General features: G+C 42.8%; 1 protein-coding gene across 5 annotated transcripts in view; it reads left to right on the top strand.

Annotated features, from left to right (window-relative positions):
* The window catches only part of scaper (S-phase cyclin A-associated protein in the ER), a 127,511-nt gene that overhangs the window by 22,921 nt on the left and 82,049 nt on the right, over positions 1 to 22,541 (top strand). For 3 of the 5 annotated variants that reach the window (XM_031801397.1, XM_020455848.2, XM_031801398.1), the window contains exons 2-11: positions 6,482 to 6,599; positions 7,645 to 7,721; positions 7,946 to 8,143; positions 12,519 to 12,619; positions 15,443 to 15,559; positions 16,335 to 16,462; positions 16,637 to 16,893; positions 17,656 to 17,985; positions 20,804 to 20,971; positions 21,139 to 21,202. In XM_031801397.1, the coding sequence (XP_031657257.1) occupies positions 6,482 to 6,599; positions 7,645 to 7,721; positions 7,946 to 8,143; positions 12,519 to 12,619; positions 15,443 to 15,559; positions 16,335 to 16,462; positions 16,637 to 16,893; positions 17,656 to 17,985; positions 20,804 to 20,971; positions 21,139 to 21,202 (1,558 nt within the window). The remainder of the gene's footprint in view (positions 1 to 6,481; positions 6,600 to 7,644; positions 7,722 to 7,945; positions 8,144 to 12,518; positions 12,620 to 15,442; positions 15,560 to 16,334; positions 16,463 to 16,636; positions 16,894 to 17,655; positions 17,986 to 20,803; positions 20,972 to 21,138; positions 21,203 to 22,541) is intronic. The other 2 variants (XM_031801399.1, XM_031801400.1) reach the window with 1 other exon arrangement.

Below are 22,541 nucleotides of genomic sequence, written 5' to 3'. Positions count from 1 at the left end.
CAGGTAAACGCTGCCACATAACAGCTATTTAATGAATGGTAGCTAGCAGCAAACCCGTGGCAAGTGAGCGGTGTCGAGTAGCTGGTGTCCCGTACGGTAAACAGTGCCGCGAAACCAGGCGCACTAGAGACGGTCTGTGACTGGCAAACATGAGTAATTTCCTCCGAGCCATCATGACAAATATTTTATTACTTTACTATTTTGGTACAAACATTTACCCGCCAGTGTGTCGGATAGCCTTCTGCGATTTAATTGCCAAATGGAAAATCTATCCGCATTTGTTGCTTGGCGGGTGTTTATTTTCGAACCCTGACATTAACACTCTAGAAGCTTATTACCTAAAATGGATTAATTGAAAGTGTGGGTTCACACTTCCAATTCAGATGTGTTGGTCATTACTGAGACATGATTGAATACTGATGTTAACCTTTCTGGTTATAACCTTTTTTGGCAAATCGGATCTTCCAAAGGTGGGGGGGGGTGGCAATCTTTACCAAGGATCACCTTCAGTGCTCGGTTGTCTCCAAGTCTGTCCTCCAAACAATTTGATTTGCTGCTTTTTAAACATTCAACTTTTGTTAACTTGCTGGATGCTATCGTCCTCCATCAGCACAGGCCTGTACCCTACCTGCCCTAAGCTCTCTCCTGGCACGAAGTCCAAAATCAGATTTTCATGTGTTTGTATGTTGGGTGCTGTCCTCAGATAATCGCATGGTTTGCTTTCATCGTGAAGCCTTTTTGAAATCTGACACAGCGGCTGGATTAATAAGAAGTTAAGCTTTATTTTGATGTTTTACACTTGTGATTTCATGAAAGTTAAATATTTATAGTAATTTAATTTGAATTTGGCTCTCTGCAATTTCACCAGATGTTGTCAAATCGATCCCGCTAAACTCCCTAAGAAGTTTTAACCTCTGCAACTAAACTTCACCCAGTAACTTTTATGCAGTTTTGATCCTTATTCTTCTCATGAAAATGCGATGGAAACACATTGAACATTAGATTTGTATTCGGTACATGAAAATTTAAGTGAGAGTAAATTTTTTGTGAATGAATAGCTCTCCGGGAAGAAGGCAGGTAGAGGTCTATGTTTCATTATTAACTACTAATGGTGGGATTGTGGTAAAGTACAGGAACTCAAGTCCTTTTGTTCACACGATCTAGAATACTTCATAATCAAATGATGGCCAAATTGCCTCCCTAGAGAATTTTCTTCGGTTTTCGTCACAGCCGTGTATATGCCCCCTCAAGTTGATACCATGACAGCTCTCAAGGAAATTACACCTTGTACAAAATGGAAACTGCATATCATGAGGCCACATTTATTATAGCTGGAGACTTTAAAGCAAATCTGAGGATAACTCTACCAAAGTTTTATCAACACATGCCTGCAGTACTTGTGCTTCAAAAACTCTTGAATAATATTACTCTCCCTTCCGGGATGGCTACAAGGCCCTCCCCCCAACCTCCCTTTGGCAAATCAGATCACGACTCCATTTTGCTCCTTCTTTCCTAAAGGCAGAAACTCAAACAGGAATGACCCATACTAAAGACTATTCAACGCTGGTGTGACCAATCGGAATCCACACTTCAAGATTGTTTTGAACACGTGGACTGGGACATGTTCCGGGTTGCCTCTGATAATAACATTGACGTATATACTGACACAGTGACTGAATTCATCAGGAAGTGTATAGATGTTCCCACTGTGACGATTAAAACAAACCAAACTGTGGATAGGCCTATTTATATGCTTTATAATGCTATGTCTGGATTTGATTAGAGCTTTGATCGAAAATTCAAGCCTGAGCCTGATGAGCCCTACATTAGACATTTTTAATGAGCCTATGCACAAAAAAGCCCAAACAATTGTGCTGTGATCCAATACATACAGTGCATTCAGAAGGTATTCAGACCGCTTTTTTTATTCTCATTAATCGACACACACTTCCCCATAATGACAAACCGAAAACATGTTTTTAGACATTTTTTGAAAAATGTATTACAAATCATTTATGTAAATTAGGTTTCAGACCTTTTCCTATGAGGCTCGAAATTGAGCTCTGCTTCATCCTGGTTCCATTGATCATCTTTGAGATGTTTCTACAACTGGAGTACGCCTGTGGTAAATTAAATTGATTGGACATGATTTGGAAAGGCACACACCTGTCTATATAAGGTCCCACAGTTGACAGTGCATGTCAGAGCAAGAACCAAGCAATGAGGGTCCAAGGAATTGTCCGTAGAGCTCCGAGACAGCATTGTGACAGCATATATCTAGGGAAGGGTACCAAAAAATGTCTGCAGCATTGAAGGTTCCCAAGAACACAGTGGCCTCCATTTATTCTTAAATGGAAGAAGTTAGAAACCACCAAGAGTCTTCCTAGAGCTGGCCGCCCGGCCAAACCGAGCAATCGGGGGAGAAGGGCCTTGGTCAAGGAGGTCACCAATAACGCAATGGTCACTCTTGACAGAGCTCCAGAGTTCCTCTGTGGAGATAGGAGAACCTTCCAGAAGGACAACCATTTCTGCAGCACTCCACCAATCAGGCCTTTATGGTAGAGTGACCAGATGGAAGCCACTCCTCAGTAAAAGGCACATGACAGTCCTCCTGGAGTTTGCCAAAAGGCACCTAAAGACTCTGACCATGAGAAACAAGATTCCCTGTTCTGACTGAACTTTTTGATATGAATGCCAAGCGTCACATATGGAGGAAACCTGGCACCATCCCTACGGTGAAGCATGGTGGTGGCAGCATCATGCTGTGGGGATGTTTTTCAGCGGCAGGGACTAGGTGACTAGTCAGGATCGAGGGAAAGATGAACAGCGCAATGTACAGACGGGTGAAGATTCACCTTCCAACAGGACAACGACCCTAAGCACACAGCCAAGAGACTGAATGTCCTTGAGTGGCTCAGCCAGAACCCGGACTTGAACCCGATCGAACACAATCTGGAGAGACCTGAAAAATAGCTGTGCAACGCAACGACGCTCCCCATCCAACCTGATGGAGCTTGACAGGATCTGCAGAGAAGAATGGCAGAAACTCCCCAAATACAGGTGTACCAAGCTTGTAGCGTCATACCCAAGAAGACTCGAGGCTATAATCTCTGCCAAAGGTGCTTCAACAAAGTACTAAGTAAAGGGTCTGAATACTTATTTAAATGTAATATTTAAATTATTAATACATTTGCAAAGATTTCTAAACCTGTTTTTTGCTTTGTCATTATGGGGTATTTTGTGTAGATTGAGGGGGGGAAACGATTGAATCTATTTTAGAATAAGGCTGTGACGTAACAATGTGGGAGAAGTCAAGGGTTCTGAATACTTTCTGAATGCACTGTATACATCAAGAACAGGATTATCTATTTGGATGCTAATTGAATTGGAGTGAAAAAGACTGCGAGAGAGTGCTCTTGCGTGCACTGATTTTAAAGCAACGATATTTGAGTAATGGACTGTTTTTAAAACTCTGCAGCTGCAATTTAAAAAAAATAATAATAATCTTAGTCGCTGTCACGAGCCGGCTACCACCCTTTTACTCATCCCTGCACCTTAGAGGCTACTGCATAGACATGGAACACTGGTCACTTTAATAATGTTTACATACTGTTTAACCCATTTCATATGTATATAATGTATTCTAGTCAAGTCCATCCTATTCAACAATTGCTTTACATGTACTGTTTTATCCTATGTATTCTTCAGATATACTATGAATACTGGGCAATCACTGGGCAGTGTTTGGTATACTAACACACACACACTCTCATCGCCCCCTCCCTGCGACGTGAACTTGTGTCGACACAAGTTAACTTCGCTATCTTAGTACATACATTACAAATTGTATTCTTACCTCCCGTTAGTAACAGTTTGTTATGGTATAAACAATATACAGACAAGCATTCATGTTTAAATTAAGCAACATTTATTGTACTTATCAATGTTATGGATGAGCGCGCTGTTTTTTTGGTTCTGTTCCTCTTCTCCGTCTCTGTAGCTTCCGGGGAAGGCTTGGATAAGGACCAGAGCTATGGCAACCGAGCTGGATTTGTAGTGACTGTCCATATTGGCTCGTTCATGTGAATGGGCATATTGGAGGACACCATGTCAGTAGTGATGGGATTTTGTATCATTTATATTTATATTGTATCATGAGAAATGGATTACAAACATGCAATGTATATCATTCATGTTTAGCTGAGTGGAAAATGTAGGCTTTGATGATGGTAACGGCTTCATTAATTAGTGTTTGGTATGTCCTGATGGGAGGAGCTTCCCCTACAAAAGGAGCGCCTCTCTCAGGTCAAAGGGGTGACCATTTTGGATTGAGCTGTTGATGGGGCAGCATTGTTTTTAGCTGTCCCATCATGTATACTTTTGATGGCAGTACTGTTGTTTCTCTTCCAGATTCACTATGTAAATAAACACCCTTGCACAGAAGTACTTTTGCGGCTCTGCCATCTTTTTATTTGATAGAGGTTAGGTTTTTCAGGGTAGTCTTCTGGCCTAGAGTTTACATACATGTTATACATCCCCAACCTGGTAGGAGAGTTTACAGTCTAACCAGACACCTAGGTATTTGTAGTTGTCCACATATTCTAAGTCAGAACCATCCAGAGTAGTGATGCGGGCAGCGATTGGTTGAAGAGCATGCATTTAGTTTTACTTGCATTTAAGAGCAGTTGGAGGCCACAGATGGAGAGTTGTATGGCATTGAAGCTCGTCTGGAGGTTAGTTAACAGTGTCCAAAGAAGGGCCAGAGGTATACAGAATGGTGTCGTCTGCATAGAGGTGGATCAGAGAATGACCAGCAGCAAGAGCGACATCATTGATGTATACAGAGAAGAGAGTCGGCCTGAGAATTTAACCCTGTTGCACCCCCATAGAGACTGCCAGAGGCCCGGACAACAGGCCCTCCTCCGATTTATGATTGTCTTAACTCACCATCACTGTGGAGCTTCTCAAATAAATTTTTCCTTCATCTCGAACAGCAAGTAAACAAAGTCTGTTTTTACATCCATTGAGAATGACAATAGTTCCTCAACGTAGCCTATTTAAAAAAATCGTTACAGCTCTCTCCCTTTCGATTACCACTCAGCATGAAAGGTGAAATGTCATGCTCTGATCCGGTGGAAACTAAATAAAATAGGCCTACCTGATTTACTTCTTATCCCTACAGCTGAGTCGGTCTGTCCAGAGCTCACTGACCTGGGAAACTCTGAGGACCCAGAATATGTTATACAATGTTGCAAGTTTACTAGCACTAGCTTCATGCTGGACCTAGTTAATCCAATACTTGATACAATGTTTCAAGTTCCTTGCAGACAGGGCATACACAGCCAATGTGATTTATAGGATATTTATATTCCTCATGATATTTTCTACCTGTTGGCTGCAACGTTTTTTGTTGTTGGCTTTATGTAAACAATTTTTACATATTGGCAATAAAAGTTACTTTTAGATTTGTATCATTTTCACTGTTGGCGCTGGGAATGTAAGCATTTCGCTACACCCGCAATAACATCTGCTAAACGTGTATGCGACCAGTAAAATTTGATTTGACGCACAGATTTTTATCCGCAAGAAGTCAGTTTGGTGGAAACACTCCACTGGTGGGAAAATGTAAATATTTTCTTTATGTAGATTTTAGAATATTTGCATGAACATCTGTCGTCAATTGGATGGAAACCTAGATAGTGTCAAAAAAACTATTTTGTGGTTATGGAGAACATAAACCTAGATGCCAGGCTTTCTCAATAGATGGAAACAGACGTCTTTAATTGGCATTGCAAAGTGGGACTCACTGCTTATAAAGCAGATTTTCTTTTGGTATTCATGCATGGGATCCTCTAGACCATGTTGTGATGTGTGTGTGCTTGTCTGTCTGTGCATATCTGTTTGTGTGTGTGTGTGTGTGTGTGTGTGTGTGTGTGTGTGTGTGTGTGTGTGTGTGTGTGTACATATGCATGCGTGTGTGTGTGAGTGCGAGAGAGGGGAAAAGAGGGCGAGAGCAAGCTAGGAGTGAACAAGAGATTTTTGGCATGACTAACTTAATGTCACATGAGGTGCCAGGGCCCAGAGTTCAGAGACTATTAAACACAGTACTCTGCATTTATGTATTATAAGGCATTTGATGCCCCATTCTGATTAAAACCTAGACTTATGTGAACATGTCCTCCTGTTACCAAGCAGCATAACATAACATGCTGGTGTGAAGAACCACATTGTGCTTTTCAAAACTTCACATGCTTTATCTGTCCAGTTTGGGACAGGTCTCCTCAGATGGCCATAAAACATTTGTGCACCTTCTCTAGTGTGGCCTAGTCTATATGTAGGCCAACCCTGCTGCATAAACATTTCCATCTGCCGTACAGAGCAGCAGCTTTTATCAACAGCTTGTCAGTGTTATAAACTTGCCCATGTGCAGTTCGTTTTTGGTATTTGGTACCATTTGATGTGATCCCCATTTTGTCTGCAGGCATCCTTTCAGCGCTCAAACAGCCATGACAAGGTGCGGAAGATTGTTGCAGAGGAGGGCCGTGCTGCTAGAAATCTCATTGCCTGGAGTGTTCCGCTAGAGAACAAAGAGGAGGAAGGTCAGTGATGTCAAAATGCACACAGGCACACTCACATGCTAAAATGGGGCTTTCAATACTATGTCAGATTAATGACTGTCTTAATGTACACAGTGTTTTTGCCAGATATTTTGTTATCTTGGTGGGTATACAATTGGTTGGATGGGCAAACTCCAATGTTCACCTCCAGTGGCAGAAGTTGTTTACTTTTATAGTGCATGAATCAGAGGGCATTGTGGTGAGGAAAAGTCACAAGTCTAGACACTGCTCTTAGCTGTAATACAACATCTACTATAACAAAATTACATCCTCGAATTCATCTCTCTGTTGTTCTTTCGATTCACCCCACATCTATACTACCCCTCACTGAGACGACTACAGTAGATAGATTAGAGATTGCCTGCCCTCTGATATTTCTATATTTGAGATGGTATGCAACTTTGCATTAGTGATTCCAAGATGTACACTGATAATGTGTGTCAGTTCATTAGTTTAAAAATATCAATATGACTCTGATTTAATGAGCTTCACATCCACTGACTAGGCAGAAAAGTGGGGTTTGTTTTAATTGATTGATGGAAAACAATCAGTTTGCCCGCTTTTAAACAACACGATTGATTATGATTAGGAACATGCATCATATAACCCAGTTAGTCCTTTGAATGACCAAAGGCAGAATATTTCCTAACCGGCTAGATATGTTCTGCAATGGGTATCTACAATAAAGAAGAAAGATGTTTAATCTGTGATATCAATAACCTGCTCTTGCTCACAGCTTTTTCATTGTAACAGGGTTGTTTTTCCACAGTATTTGGGCATTTTGCCAAAGTAAGCACCTTTTACCTACTCTGAGAATGTTGGGCAGAGAACAGCATGAGAGAGAGCGTTTTTCTCTTGCAGGGCTTTGTTACAGGCCTGTGTGTGTGTGTGTGTGTGAGGTTCTGCACTTTTAGGTTTAGTTCCTCCCTCAGGTCATATTATATCTTTGGCAAAACGAAGGGTGACCAGATCAATGTAAAAGCCGTGTGTGTGTGTTTCAGAACTAAATATTTTTTATGTTTCACAGGGAAGTCCAAAACTCATACCAACACCCATTTGAGGAACCAGCGGATCAACTCTGGTCTGCACAGGAATAAGAAACAGGTGTGCATAACACATCGTCAATTCTTAAACTAATGGGGATAGAGGCCAATATTAGTCCACATATTCTAATGTTGCCGCTCTTTTATAATAAAACGTAGTAAAAACTAATGATGTGTGAAATGGTTTGCTCAGTGCTATTTATTCATCTTTACCACTAGAGGGCATTGTAGACGTAGTTGCATCATATTATTTGTCTTAAGTCTTCCCTCTTGCTGTCTCCACAGAATGCAGGCCTGGACAGCAAGAGTACAGCCGGCGCCTTGCTTGAAAAGGGAGCAGAGAAGAGCCCCTCCAAAGCCAGGCAGCCGCGCAAGGTGGACCTGCGAGCACGGTACTGGGCCTTCCTCTTCGACAATCTGCGGCGGGCCGTGGACGAGATCTATGTTACCTGTGAATCTGACCAGAGTGTGGTGGAGTGCAAGGTAGGGACCCAACAGACTGTCATGTGTTAACTCTAGCTACTTCAACAGGGTCCTTCTCAACAAGCTCACAGACGATAAATATAAGTAGTTGGAGGCACGGCAGAGCACCACACTTCATCAACACTAGAGGGAGCTATTGAGTTGATAACAGCGATTCTCCCTCTCTCACATTCTTGTTCTCTGGTTAGTGTCAGAGGGGCCTTTGAAGGCTTGCTGGTGAGAGAATTATCACAAGGCACTCTCCTGGGTCTGGCTGGAGGGGGTGGATGTTGATGACATGGTGTAAACAGTGTGGATTTGTGGCGTGTGGTTTTCTGGGGTTGTGCTAGTGGGCTTGGAATGGAGGCTGGGCTGGGCGACTGGAAGAGAAGCCATGCCGGAGTCTCTGTTTGGAGCAACAATGAATGTGAACTGAAAGGATAGGCTACTGATAGCACACAATAAGGATATTGGGATTTGTTATGAAATTGTTGCTGCTTACAACTGAGTTTCATTCCAAAACACTATACATCCATTTTCAGGAATATTGGTAAATGAGCTTTTATTGATAAGAGTACAAAAATAAATACTGAAATAGATTGGTGTCTTTTCACTCTCTAATCATGACATGGGGTTGTTCAATGTATTTGTTTAAAATCTATCACTTGATGGCTTAATTTCAGAGACACACATACGTTGTTGTTGTTTTGCAAAATGCTATATATCTTCCTCACGCTGAGAAAGTAGTAGTACTGCTAGGTTTTACAGTCAAACGTAACAAATAACTACATTTATTACAAAGAAATGTACAAATGATACATTTGACATCAATAAAGAAAAAATATATATATTATTCAATACAATGTGAGATCTATATGTAAAATATTTCCATTTTACATTTGAGTCATTTAGGAGACGCTCTTATCCAAAGCGACTTATAGTAAGTGCATTCATATTAAGATGGCTCGGTGAGACCACCGCATATCTCAGTCATATATACAGGATACAAACATTCCATTCCAGCTAAACAATGGATATATAGCATTTTGCAAAATAACACATTTTCATACACATCTAAAATCTATGAATAAAATATCTTATTTTACGCACACATGAAGGTAGCCCCATAAGCAATCATTTCTAATTCACAAATGTGAATTATTGGTGGGTATAGATATTTGGGCGGCAGGGTAGCCTAGTGGTTAGAGTGTTGGAGTGTTGCAAGTTCAAACCCCCGAGCTGACAAGGTACAAATCTGTCGTTCAGCCCCTGAACAGGCAGTTAACCCACTGTTCCTAGGCTGTCATTGAAAATAAGAATTTGTTCTTAACTGACTTACGTAGTTAAATAAAGGTAATAAAATAAAATAGCGTTTTGGAAATAATCTCAACTGTTATCAGTGGTGTACACCAGGCATGGCATGGTATGTTGTTGAGTGTCACTCCAGCAGCACACTAATGCCCTTGTTTACTAGGCAGGGCCAGTAGTGTAATACTGCTTCAGGGCTGTCCTGCCATGTTGATCTGGCTCTGCTCTGCTGTATTGATGAGTCTGCCATGCTGCATTATGCTGAGCATGGTTGTGGTGACTGCGTGTGGTCAGTGCTGGAACACACTGCCCCTGCCTGTGGTCTCCATGCTGACAGTAGGTCTGTGTGAGATGTAGTCTGGCTGCTGTGTTGTGTTCTCACCCCAGTGAAGTCTAATGGGCTGGGCTCATATCCCCGTCAGTCCCACGACTCCCACCCAGCCAGCCTCAGCCTGGCCCTAATGGACTGACTGACTCTCTAATAAATGATTGAATTAGCTGGAGGGGAAGCAGAGTGCTCTGATACCACCCGGCCACAATCCCCTGGAGTGGTGTAAATCTGCACTTTGTGCTCTCGCACAAACACAAACAGGCCCACTGCGCTCTGCCACCCACAGGCACATAGCGCTGGCCTGGTGATGTGACATCACTTTGTTCTCAGGCCTATAGACTAGTTTAGACATTTAGAACTGTGGGGAGAGTTTGATTGTGTGCTTCTGTTGTTTGAATGAGACTAACAGACCAACAGATACAGTTCAGCCCTTCCTTCATCAACACTGGCTTCTCCTGTGTGGGACCCTCCAGCCCCAGCCAGGAGAGCCAGACCATGCAGTGATCAGATTTATGCTTGTATATTAATAACGCCCACATCTCTTTAACCCACAGCCCCCAGGTCTAATTAGTTATTTCTTATAAACCATTTGTTCCATCTGGGCCCTGATTTATGCCACATCATACTACGCTACCATGCAGGGGAGGAGAGCTACAGTAGAAGCGATCTACTGCATCATAAATTATGACTTTGAGGAAGCTTCAAGGCTAAAATAAACATGATTTGGCACACAACATATTGTCAGAAACTAAAAGTGAAATTGGATGAACTTTCACTCTAATAAATGTTTTCAGCATTTCATTGTTACTGAAATTACCATGTTTTTACTGTTCATCAGGCTTCATATGACCTCTAGCAGGTTTAAATCTTTATGCAGTTCTCAGGAAATCTTAAGTACTTCTACTTAGGTGAGTAGTATTTGTCGGCAAGTGTGTTGGTTTGTGTCGTGAATATGGTTTTCAGTGCCTTCACGCAGTGTCACACCAGGCAGTGCCTCCCTCTGTCCTCAGCTGTTGCAGCCTTCATTATCAAATGAAACCAGCAGCGGAGGGCCCGGCTGGGGCTGTTAACTAGCTCTAATCAGCAGGCCTGCTGCTGGACACATCTTTCACTGAGCTGACTTCTCTATTAACTAAAAGCACTGTGAAGCTTTACTCTCAATTACCACTCCCTCCCATACTCCCCATCAATCACCAGAGCTCTGCCTGGGCTGACTGCTGAGGAGGGGACAGATGGGCTATAGTCTTCACAAGCCAGTATGTCCCCTCTCTGTCGGTTTCACTAGAGTGCTGAGCGGAGGAGAGGACTGGCTCGAGCCTTCACAACTCACTATGTCCTCTCTGTGATAAACAAACATGAACCTCATCTCTTACAAGTAGGCTAGTGCACATACATTGTGATTTATAGTTTTTTTGACCCTGTCAGAAGACCGATAATAATTAAAGAAATATGACTCCTTATGTAGCCTACCAGTTTGACTGAGTTTTAAAATGTAGTATTTTGATAGCTACCTTCACAGAGGATGGGAAATGAACAGTGGGTAGAGTGAGATTAGGTATCAGATGGACAATAGGTGGCGTCACCGGACTCTCCCTGTGCAAGAAATGATTACAAGCCAATTAAATGTGTCCTGGCCCCTCTGGTAATGTCATTGGTAATTTCAGCCCCACCTCTTGTGGTGGATCAGTGGTGCAGGGAGAAGTATTTTTACTGAGATGTTTTTGTCTTCCCTTGTCATGGGCTGAATAGAAGGGCCTCTTACCTGTTTGTGTGGGTGAGATGTGCTCCACTGACTGTGACTGGGCCTGGCCCTGGCCCAGATTCCCACTCCTCTGTGTTATAGAGGTGCAGGGGGCATTTGGGTTACTGGAGCCCCTGAGTGCTGTGAGATGTGGAGCTGGATAGAGCCTCTGAGATTCTCCACAAATAGAGACAATACACAGGGTGCTGAGATCTGTGCCACTTCTCCCTCACTATGGCTGTTTCCAAAGTTAACCTATTACAAGACCACACTGAACAGTCTGAACTGAATTTCAAATCATAATCTCTAAGACAAAGTAGTTTCTCATTGTGCTGATATTATATGTGGATGATTGCAGGGGCGTCAAGCATCTAAAAAATCTTAAGGGACACAAGGTACGTAAGGATGGCTGGGGGGGGGGGGGGTCTCGGCCCCGCTTTCAAACACATGAAACAGCTTTTTCCAGCTATCTAGAGCTATAATCGTCTTGTTAATTCTATGCAAAAAAATATATAACATTTTATTAAACATATATTTTTCTGCATATCTAAGCATACCTCTTGAGCAGTTGTTATCCTCCTGACTGGTGGTTCTTTTTTTAAGGAAACTAAATATGCTTCTTTGCATTTGCTAAAATCTAGGTAAAAGATTTTAAGGAATGTGAGTTTTATTCAGTACATTTAGTTATTCCTTGCTTTTCTAAAAGCTACGAACCATGCCAGCTAACATGGTTAATCTAGCTACTATAACCTGATTAACAGCCTGAAATGGCTTCTTGGTAGTTAGGCTAGTTATGAGGTTGGGAGATTGGGAACCTGTATGGGCTAGCTAAAGCATACTTCGTAAAATTGACAAGTGGCTAGTAGTGTTACAGAAGAGAAAAAAATATTGGACAAATCTGAGTGGGCAAGTACCCCTGCGCCCCCTATCGGCATACGCCTCTGGATGTTTGTGTGATTGGTGATGGATACACTGAGATGCCCCCGTCTGTCTGAAAGGTGTTTGTCTTTATTTAGGAGGTGCTGATGATGTTGGACAACTATGTGCGGGACTTTAAAGCTCTCATCGACTGGATCCAGCTGCAGGAGAAGTTAGAGAAAACAGATGCCCAGAACAGGTGATCGACCGATGTCTTGTCTCTCTTTCTCTCTCACACAGACGTGTGTGTGTGTGTATATATATTCCATTAGCGGCGGCTGTCGTAGAGCTGGGCGATGTCGATTTGATTAATAAAAAATAATGTCTTTGCCCAATATTCCAAATGCCTGTATCGCAAGAATCGAGATTTTGTTATTTTTCGTTATGTCTGCTTGTTCACGTGTTGTATTTTTGGTCTCATCTCTTTCACTCCTTCTGTGCTGTATGCACCTCCCCATTTACACCAGAGATCTGTGTATAATGAAAAGATGCTTGTATCCGCCCTAACAATGTGAGTCTTTGTCCCAAAGTTGGGAAGACAGGCGACAAGCTTAGGTCCAAAATAAACCCGTAGAAATGCATTGGGCTTATTTCGGACAGATTTTAGCGAACGTGAATCCTCTCACTTCACCACTTCCTCTATGGTTTACACACACCAAGCCCCTACCCTGTCTCTCATGCCAACAAAGTTGAGAGATCACATGGACATTGAGACATTAGTTTACTGTAATAAGAGAAGTTAACTTTTCTAACCATACCCTTTTTATGTCTCAACTACTCAAATTGCATGCAGAGCAGACACTACTAAAACGAGAGTATCAATGAACATTGATTCTGGAAAATGAATGCTCAGGTTGTCGTACGCGGCATTGGGGTACCACGTACCGCAAGCAGCATTTTAGCCAGACTGTTATACAAGCTGTCTAGTCTGTTTATAAGTGTGCAATAAAGCATAACACACCATTTTATGTAAGGAATTGGCAACTCGTTCTCATTCTGATAAATAAGGTAGGCCACTTGATTTTAACGTCTGACCAAAGTGGACAGGCTAGCATGCTTGTCAAGCAGTTGGAGACAGACACAAGGCTGTGCTCGTAACAATTCAACTGTTCAACCTCGTTAGCTAGCAAATAGATCCAAGTTGGCTAAACTTGAAATATAAAGATTAGCTGGCTAAGCACGAGCATGTGGACTTGAGATTGTTGATGAGACCTGTGTTATTTTCTATAGCCAAATGCCTGCTACAAGAAGTTAGTCATTTATTAGTGAATGTGCATTATGCATGGTTCTAGTTAAGTGTGTAACAAAAAAGGGCATTTTCATAGACAGACTTGAAAGCCAGATCTGTGACTATTACAACAACAAAGTAGGTTTAAAATATGTGGATGAAATAAATACACTATTAGTGGGTCTTATGGTTGTGGAAGGCTTATATTTAGCCTAGGTATAACTTCACACGCCCTGAATTCATTAGATTATTGCTGACTCTTTGATATGCTGTGTATTTTACCTATAATTGTACAACACCTATTTAGAGAGAACATACACAAAATTGAAATGCATATCGTGAATCAAACATAAGTTTGAACAAAATGTAGATATGAATTTTCAGCCATATCGCCCAACCCTAGGCTGTCGGCTAATCAACCGATTACAGATTCATTTTCCACTTCATATTAACTAGGCTACTCTATATTTAAAAGTTTCAATTCACTAGTCAGTCAAGCCCTCTCCTGCTGGAATGAACGACATGCATTTTCTAGCGATCTGTTGATAGGATAGACACCTGTCAGTCACAAAGTGAGTGATGACAGAGAAACACAGTCTGCTGTCTATCACGCCTCCCTGTATACTTTTTGTGTGCCGGGGTTGGTTGCAGTCAAATTTCTATACACGGGAGAGAGCAAGATGCTGGTGAATTTGTATGTCCCTTGTAATGTAAGCGGTAACGATGAGTCAAAATCCACGATTTAGCCTAATATTTCTGGCATATTCACGTGTTGCACATAGCTAGCCTCGGAGTCTTGGAGCATAGTAGGCTATTTACTGTGCTTTGACAACTAAACCACAAATGTTGACTAGTTTATAAAAGCTGTCGAATTGACTGGATAAAGTCGATCTCCCATATCCCTTTGCCATTCATAAATCATGCAACGTGGTTACACTATGTCCATGGTATCGCATCCGGACAAGTAAACCAAATTATTTCCCAGGTTTCCTTTCCTAGGATGACGTGACTTGCCAGACATTGACGCTAAAGTGAGCGACTCGTCTTGTCAGTGTAGCCTATCGAATCTGAAAGAGACATTTATTTGGCTCCCTGATTTGCATAGTTTACTGGTAGGTTTCTTGGCGATTATCTTTTAAAATTATGAAAACATTCGATGAAGATGGTGAATCATCACTGCAGGAACAATAGGTAGTGGAGAGCCTCATTCTGGTCCAAATACTGTGATAATTCGGGCCCAAACGGAATCAAGGCATTACAACGGAATTTATTGAAGGTTTAATGTTCTCCAACTTAGAAAATAGTCCTGATCATATAGAACTAGACAATATCCAAAACAAGACATTAGAATCTACCAGAATAGAGCTCCTTCGGCCAAAGAATCCTTTGCCCTGGGGCGCCTGGCTGTTTCTATTTGGCTGGGTACTCACACTGCTTTTCACTCGCTCTCACTCTCTCACTCTCTCACTCCCATCGCTCCCGGAGGGAACCTCTAAGTGACATCTCTGCTCCATGCCATTGAGTCACAAACACACTGGATCAATGGCGTCTCTTTAACACAGTGACCACAACACCTGTTAATTGACTAAGATATAAAAATCCAAGCTTTTATGTTGTCTCCCAATTTGTACATTTTACATAGACTGTTAATCAATCAGACAACCTTTGTTTCTGTGTTCCATTAATTGAATTGTTTTTAGCTAAAGTGAGACATAAATCTCACCCTGAACTATGGTACTACACTATATTACAAGTTTATGAAAAACATAATTTCTTTGTCCCCTCTGAATCAAGACCCACGTCTTTGGCTTGGGAAGTGCGTAAAATGTCCCCAGGTCGTCATGTGTTGCCTAGCCCCTCATCGGACAGAATGGTCCCTTCTCCTAGTGCTCGCCGTGCCCTCAACTTTGGGTAAGATTTCTCCATCTCATTTCTGGTTCAGTTGACAGCCCTAATCTCCACTGTTTCCGATCTGAGCTCAAATTGCTTACCATCATGTTTATGTAATGACTGACAGTCATTATGAACACACAGCAGTCATCAAAATCCCTTGTTGTTTTACTCCCCATCAGCACATTCTGGGAAGCAGTACAATCTGTTGCGCCTCGGCATCTTTCAGCTGCAGCCTGGCTGACATTACGTGTAAAATGGTCAGCCATCATTAGATGTTTACAGTTAGCGAAAAGGGAATGCAAATGCTAAAACCTCTAACAAATCAATGTAAGATATGATGTGCCGACTGGTCTAGGTTGGTAGAGGCTACTCTGTGCGTGATCTGATCAAGGGGATTGATTGCTGATGGCGAGGCATTTGTTTAATGTAATTTGTTGAGTCTCACTGGCCCTCGCCACAGAAACAGTGGGAGGTGTAGATAAGTGTGGTTAAAGACTGCTGAAGCATCAGTTCAATATGTGCAGTTCCCTGTAATCGAATGCTGCAGGAAATGGGTATTGATCATGAAGGAGGTCTGTTGCCTGAGACAGCCCTGTAGGCCCTGGGAGTGTTGTGATGAAAAGCCCAGCCTGGAAGAGGCAGTTGGAGCTGCTCACCTTAGGGTCATCTCTTTTAGTGGTCCTCACAGCCATTTGTACTATTTTTGTACAGTGATAATCTCTCTGGTTGAAATGCTTTTGTGTATGTTGGTATTGTTCTCTTCTGGTTCTGATTTATGTGTTTATCTCTCCAGTGGTCCTCCACCCACACTGGCGGTAGCTCGTCTGTCCCACACGGGCCCCAGCTGGGCTGAGCGTGTCAAGTCCTCCCAGTCTCTCCCTGTCCCCAGCCAGCCCAACACGTGTCCTGTAGAGAAACCAGGTAAGCAGAGCTCTTTCCTCCACATCTATAGAATGAACTACATGATCCTCATCATTTAGTACACCTCTGATGTCCTTTTGTCTTCAGGGTGTGTCCCCCCTTCTGGTTAACGCCTATGGGGCATTGACATTTGTTTTGTTCTCTTCTTATTTGTGTGTGTCCTCCTGTGTCCAGGTAAGAAGGACTCTGAGGGCTGGGAGACAGTCCAGCGTGGACGTCCTGCTAGGCCTCGGTCTGCCATCATCGTAGCCAAGGTCAGCCCGGTCCTGGCTCACATCAGCCCTAACGACGACAGTAACAAGAAGAACCAACAGCTCCTTGGCAGGTCCTGCCCCCTGGATAAAGACACGGGTCACTGTGAACAGACAATCCCTGAGGAGCCTGTCCCACTTGAGGAGACGGCAGAAGACTTGGAGAAGGGTAACATGGAGGTACTGAGCCCTGACGTCGCTCACCCTCCCAGGAGTCCCCAAATATAAATTATTCAGGAAGACGGGAGATGTGGTGCAGAGTAACTCAAAACCGTTTTATCAGCCACATTGTTTTTGTTTTGGGCTCCACAGTAGTCATAGACAGCCTGTCCAGACGGGGCATATCAGTTTTAACACAATTGATCATACACTGAAATTTCAGAGGCAGAAAGATGCCATTTTCACTCATTAAATAAATTATCTCTCAATGCCTCAGAACACACTGGGTAGGGGTGTATTCTAGGCATTGCTTGATTTAGACAGATTTCATGTGTTTCCACATTTATACTGAAAAAAATTATAAACGCAAAATGAAACAATTTCAACTATTTTTACTGAGTTACAGTTCATATAAGGGCATCAGTCAATTTAAATTAATGAATTAGGGCCTAATCTGTGGATTTCACACGCCTGTGCAGGGGCGTAGCCATGGGTGAGTCTGGGAGCACGTGGGCCCACCCACTTGGGAGCCAGGCCCAGCCAGCCAATCAGCAAATCAATTTTTAGTTTAGTTCATGAAACATTTTACATTTTGCGTTTATTTTTGTATTTGTTCAGTATAGTTTATTTGATGATCTGATGAGGTTTGGGTGTTTAGGGCATGTTAGTACCAACCTCCCTGCATGATGTGTGTGTTAATCGTTTTGAATTGTCACTGCTCTCATGAAATGCTTGGAATATGCATGTGTTTAATATTGTGTGTGTGTGATTGTGTCGGTGCAGCCCCCAGCAGACAGTGTGCAAGACTCGGGGCAGTGTGTCGACACACCCCGTGAGGACACGCCTCCGCCCATACCAGCCCCAACCCCTTCTCTTACACAAGCCGAAGACCCTACCCCCTCTGCAACCCTATCCCTACCAGCTCCAGTCCTTTCCTTAGCCCTCCCTCCGTCCCTAGACACGGCCCAGATGGATGGGCCCAGTGCTCTGGGGAACAAGGGGGCTGCCAGGGGTGCGTCACAGGGCATGGCAGCATCTGCTCCAGGACAGGCTGAGACTCCCATGGCAGCGGTGAAACTGGAGAGTGTGCTGGACCCCACAGAGCTTTCCACTGTGAGTGCTGAGCGATGGAGGAGCAGAGGGGGGAGGGCTCAGTGCGGGGGGAGGGGGGGGGGGGGGTCAGAGATCCCCCAGGGTCCTTCACCGCCTAAACAAAGTCAATCTACAGAACCTTCAACCACAATGTGAGATGACATGCTGCACAGCCCCCTCAGAACCTCAGTTTACTTGGGGGTGTTGATGGTTGGCTGTGAGAGGATGACCATATGGGTCCGGTTGTGGGAGCTCTGAAAGCAGTGTCTGTCGTGTTCGTTGCTGGAAGTAGCCAGCCCAGTTGTTATGCTGTGTTGATGAAGTGGGCAATAATCAAAACTTGACTGTGATTTGAACTGAAATGGTGAGAGAACCTATGACAGGGTGTCCAGTTCAGGGACAGGTTCAGCCCAAAGGGCCAGAGGTCATGGCATGTGTACAGTTGTGGCCAAAAGTTTTGAGAATGACACAAATATTAATTTCCACAAAGTTTGCTGCTTCAGTGTCTTTAAATATTTTTGTCAGATGTTACTATGGAATACTGAAGTATAATTACAAGCATTTCATAAGTGTCAGACTTTTATTGACAATTACATGAAGTTGATGCAAAGAGTCAATATTTGCAGTTTTTCAAGACCTCTGCAATCCGCCCTGACATGCTGTCAATTAACTTCTGGGCCATATCCTGACTGATGGCAGCCTATTCTTGCATAATCAATGCTTGGAGTTTGTCAGAATTTGTGGGGTTTTGTTTGTCCCCCCGCCTCTTGAGGATTGACCAAAAGTTCTCAATGGGATTAAGGTCTGGGGAGTTTCCTGGCCATGAACCCAAAATATTGATGTTTTGTTCCCCGAGCCACTTGGCTGAGAAGCAACCTGAATGGTCTCAGGATGCTTTACTGTTGGCATGACACAGGACTGATGGTAGCACTCCCCTTGTCTTCTCTGGACAAGCTTTTTTCCGGATGCCCCAAACAATCGGAAATGGGATTCATCAGAGAAAATTACTTTACCCCAGTCCTCAGCAGTCCAATCCCTGTTCCTTTTTGCCGAATATCAGTCTGTCCCTGATGTTTTTCCCGGAGAGAAGTGGCTTCTTTGCTGCCCTTCTTGATACCAGGCCATCCTCCAAAAGTCTTCACCTCACTGTGCGTGCACATGCACTCACATCTGCCTGCTGCCATTCCTGAGCAAGTTCTGTACTGGTGGTGCCCCGATCCCCCAGCTGAATCATCTTTAGGAGACGGTCCTGGTGCTTGCTGGATTTTTTTGGGTGCTCGGAAGCCTTCTTCACAACAATTGAACCACTCTCCTTGAAGTACTTGATGATCTGATAAATGGTTGATTTAGGTGCAATCTTACTGGCAGCAATATCCTTGCCTGTGAAATCATTTTTGTGCAAAGCAATGATGTAGGCACGTGTTTCCTTGCAGGTAACCATGGTTGACAGAGGAAGAACAATGATTCCAAACACCACCCTCCTTTTGAAGCTTCCAGTCTGTTATTCGAACTCAATCAGCATGACCAAGTGATCTCCAGCTTTGTCCTCGTCAACACTCACACCTGTGTTAGAGAATCACTGACATGATGTCAGCTGGTGGACAGTGGACATTTTTGGGGGGGATTCAGTTCATCTGCATGGCAAAGAGGTACTTTGCAATTCACCTGATCACTCTTCATAACACTCTGGAGTATATGCAAATTGGCATCATACAAACTGAGGCAGCAGACTTTGTGAAAATGTATATTTGTGTCATTCTCCATTTTTGGCCACGACTGTACAATGACTGTGTCAGGTTTTAGTTTGTTTTCTGTAGCTGGTCTCCACTGTGCATTTAGTGATCAGCAGCCTTCCCTTGTCAGGTTTGTTACTGCCTATGTAGTCTCTCTGCAGTTAATCAGGAATACCCTCCTTCACTAGCAGGGTTACTGTCTGTCATAGATACTTCCACAGCACTTTAACCTCTTATGGAGGTTTTCTCTATACCTAGAGATGATGTCTTTTGAATGATCTACACGGAAAGTCATCTTTGCTCAGATCAAACGCAAGCAGATCTGGTCTTAGTTCTGGAGCAGGCCAGACACCTCTCTGGGTGGCTCAGATAAGCCCAGTGCTGTTTAGACTCCCCTGCAGGACCCTAGTTAGAGACAAACAGCTTTGTTGGTGAGAGAAACCTCTCCCTCATTCCCCTTGTTAAGTTAGACTGGAGCTCTGGTCTCTCTGGACTGGAGTGCAGCTAGCTATCTATTCTCCCTGATTGTAATTTCGGACTAAGGAAAGACTATTTGTCAAGTTCATGTCAGAAGTCTAAAGACTAATAGACATTGAGACATTTTGGTCTCCATCAGGCTATTTAGACTAATCTAGTAGGTATTTATTCCGACCTGTGTTTCATTGTTTTGAACCATGTCAGTGAAATGGTCCCTTAGTTGTGCCTCCTTCCACCATCTCGTCATCCTCACAGTGAACTTGTTCTGCATGACTCCTGAATGCTTCCTCACCTGTGATCTTGTGATTGGTCGATGCAGTTAACTTTTTGGTTTGATCTTCTTTTCAGTTTTGACATTGTTATAATACCAACATCTCAAAATGGTACTCTTAGAGCTGTATGAAATGAAGACACATTCTTCAAAATAAAACTCAGGAAATGTTTTAAGTTGATCCCGCCAAGCCCACCACTATATAAAAACACATTTCAAAGTCTTGGTAAAAGCAATAGACAACATTCCTGCATTTTAGAGATGTCGAGACAGACCCTGACTGCCAGTGGGCTTGGTCAAACCTGAATGACCTGAGGAAGGAGCTGTATGTGAGTCTGTGTGTGTGCTGTGTGTCCAGCCCCAGTCCATGGCAGAGGTCCTGGCTAAGAAGGAGGAGCTGGCTGACCGCCTGGAGAAGGCCAACGAGGAGGCTATTGCCAGCGCCATCGCTGAAGAGGAACAGCTGACCAGAGAGATCCAGGCTGAGAACAATGACCTGGAGACTGACAACGAGAGTGACTTCTCTGTAAGTCACATACCTCACACACTCACACTTTTCTTTGGTCATATGAAAGTAGTTTGGTAGTTAAAAATGTGAAGTGGTAGGATCCCTTTCCCCAGGTCTTGAGTTTTGCTCACCTTGCAATATCCTAATGATTGTCACTGATCATGAACTGATTCTCTCTCTTCTAGGCCAGCATTGGCAGTGGAGGTGGACTCAACATGGACTGGAGTGACATGTTAGCCGATTATGACGGTAAATCTCTTTTCTGTTTAGTTGTAATTAATCTATACTGTACAAAAATATAAAGGCAACATGTAAAGTGTTAGTCCCATGTTTCATGAGCTGAAATAAAAGATCCCAGAAATGTTCCATAAGCACAACAATATTATTTTTCTCAAATTTGGTGCACACATTTGTTTGCATCTCTGTGAGGATTTCTTCTTTGCCAAGATAATCTATCCACCTGACAGGTGTAGCATATCAAGAAGCTGATTAAACAGCATTATCATTACACAGGTGCATCTTGTGCTGGGGACTAAAAGGCCCCTCTAAAATGTGCAGTTTTGTCACAACACAATGCCACAGATGTCTCAAGTTATGAGACATGTCCCCCAGAGCTGTTTCCAGAAAATCCAGAATGTTAATTTCTCTACCATAAGCCGCCTCCATCGTTTTTGAGAATTTGGCAGTACATGGAGTTATGTAAGGGAAGACCCCCGTGAAATGGACAAAAATTAATGGCTACTTATTGTCATTGGGCGAAACATATACACAATCGCAAATACCACTCAATTGGGTGGCAGTTGGTCAAAAACATATTGCAAGTGGAACATAGCAAATGCTGGGTGTAATAAACCAAAAATCCCAAAGGGGGCGAGTGCGCTCCACCATAGGATTCTATGTGGGAAATGGTCAAAGTCAGGTCTCAAGGGTGAAATCTTCACAACCTGAATAAAAAAATGAACATCGTAAAAAGTGCATTTTTGGACAGTTTAAAAAAAATAAAAAATCTTTTTTTGTTGCAATTATACATATGTAAGAACCGTATGTACCTAGATTTGTCTTATGCGAGTTTGTTCATAAGGCCTATGTTTTGTCCATTTGCCATATATGATCATAGGAAGTAGGCTTCCAAACCCAAAAGTCAGTGAACCATGTGCAAATGGCATATATAATGTCGAGATGGCCTATATACTGACCAAATGAAATATATCACTATGTTAAGCCCTAAATCAACCTAGAAGGTCTATTTGTCAAGTTCTGATCATAGCAAGTTAGAATTTCTCATTGGTGTTGATTCAGCATGTTCATTTCGTAATGGGAAGTCCTTATGAATATACATTGGCAATGGACACTGTCATCTTGCAGAATAGCATGTTCACACTGACAATATGCTGTATAACATGTTAAGACTGGCAATGTATTACACTACCGTTCAAACGTTTGCGGTCACTTAGAAATATCCTTGTTTTTGAAAGAAAAGCACATTTCTTGGTCCATTAAAATAGCAACATATTGATCCGAAATAGTGTAGACATTGTTAATGTTGTAAATGACTAGAAGCTGAAGATCTCGTACAACGCTGTGTACT

The sequence above is a fragment of the Oncorhynchus kisutch genome, linkage group LG22 (genome assembly GCF_002021735.2).
Source record: "Oncorhynchus kisutch isolate 150728-3 linkage group LG22, Okis_V2, whole genome shotgun sequence".
Taxonomy (NCBI): domain Eukaryota; kingdom Metazoa; phylum Chordata; class Actinopteri; order Salmoniformes; family Salmonidae; genus Oncorhynchus; species Oncorhynchus kisutch.
The sequence above is the reverse complement of the archived record's forward strand: the minus strand, read 5'-3'. Positions and strand labels throughout refer to the sequence as shown.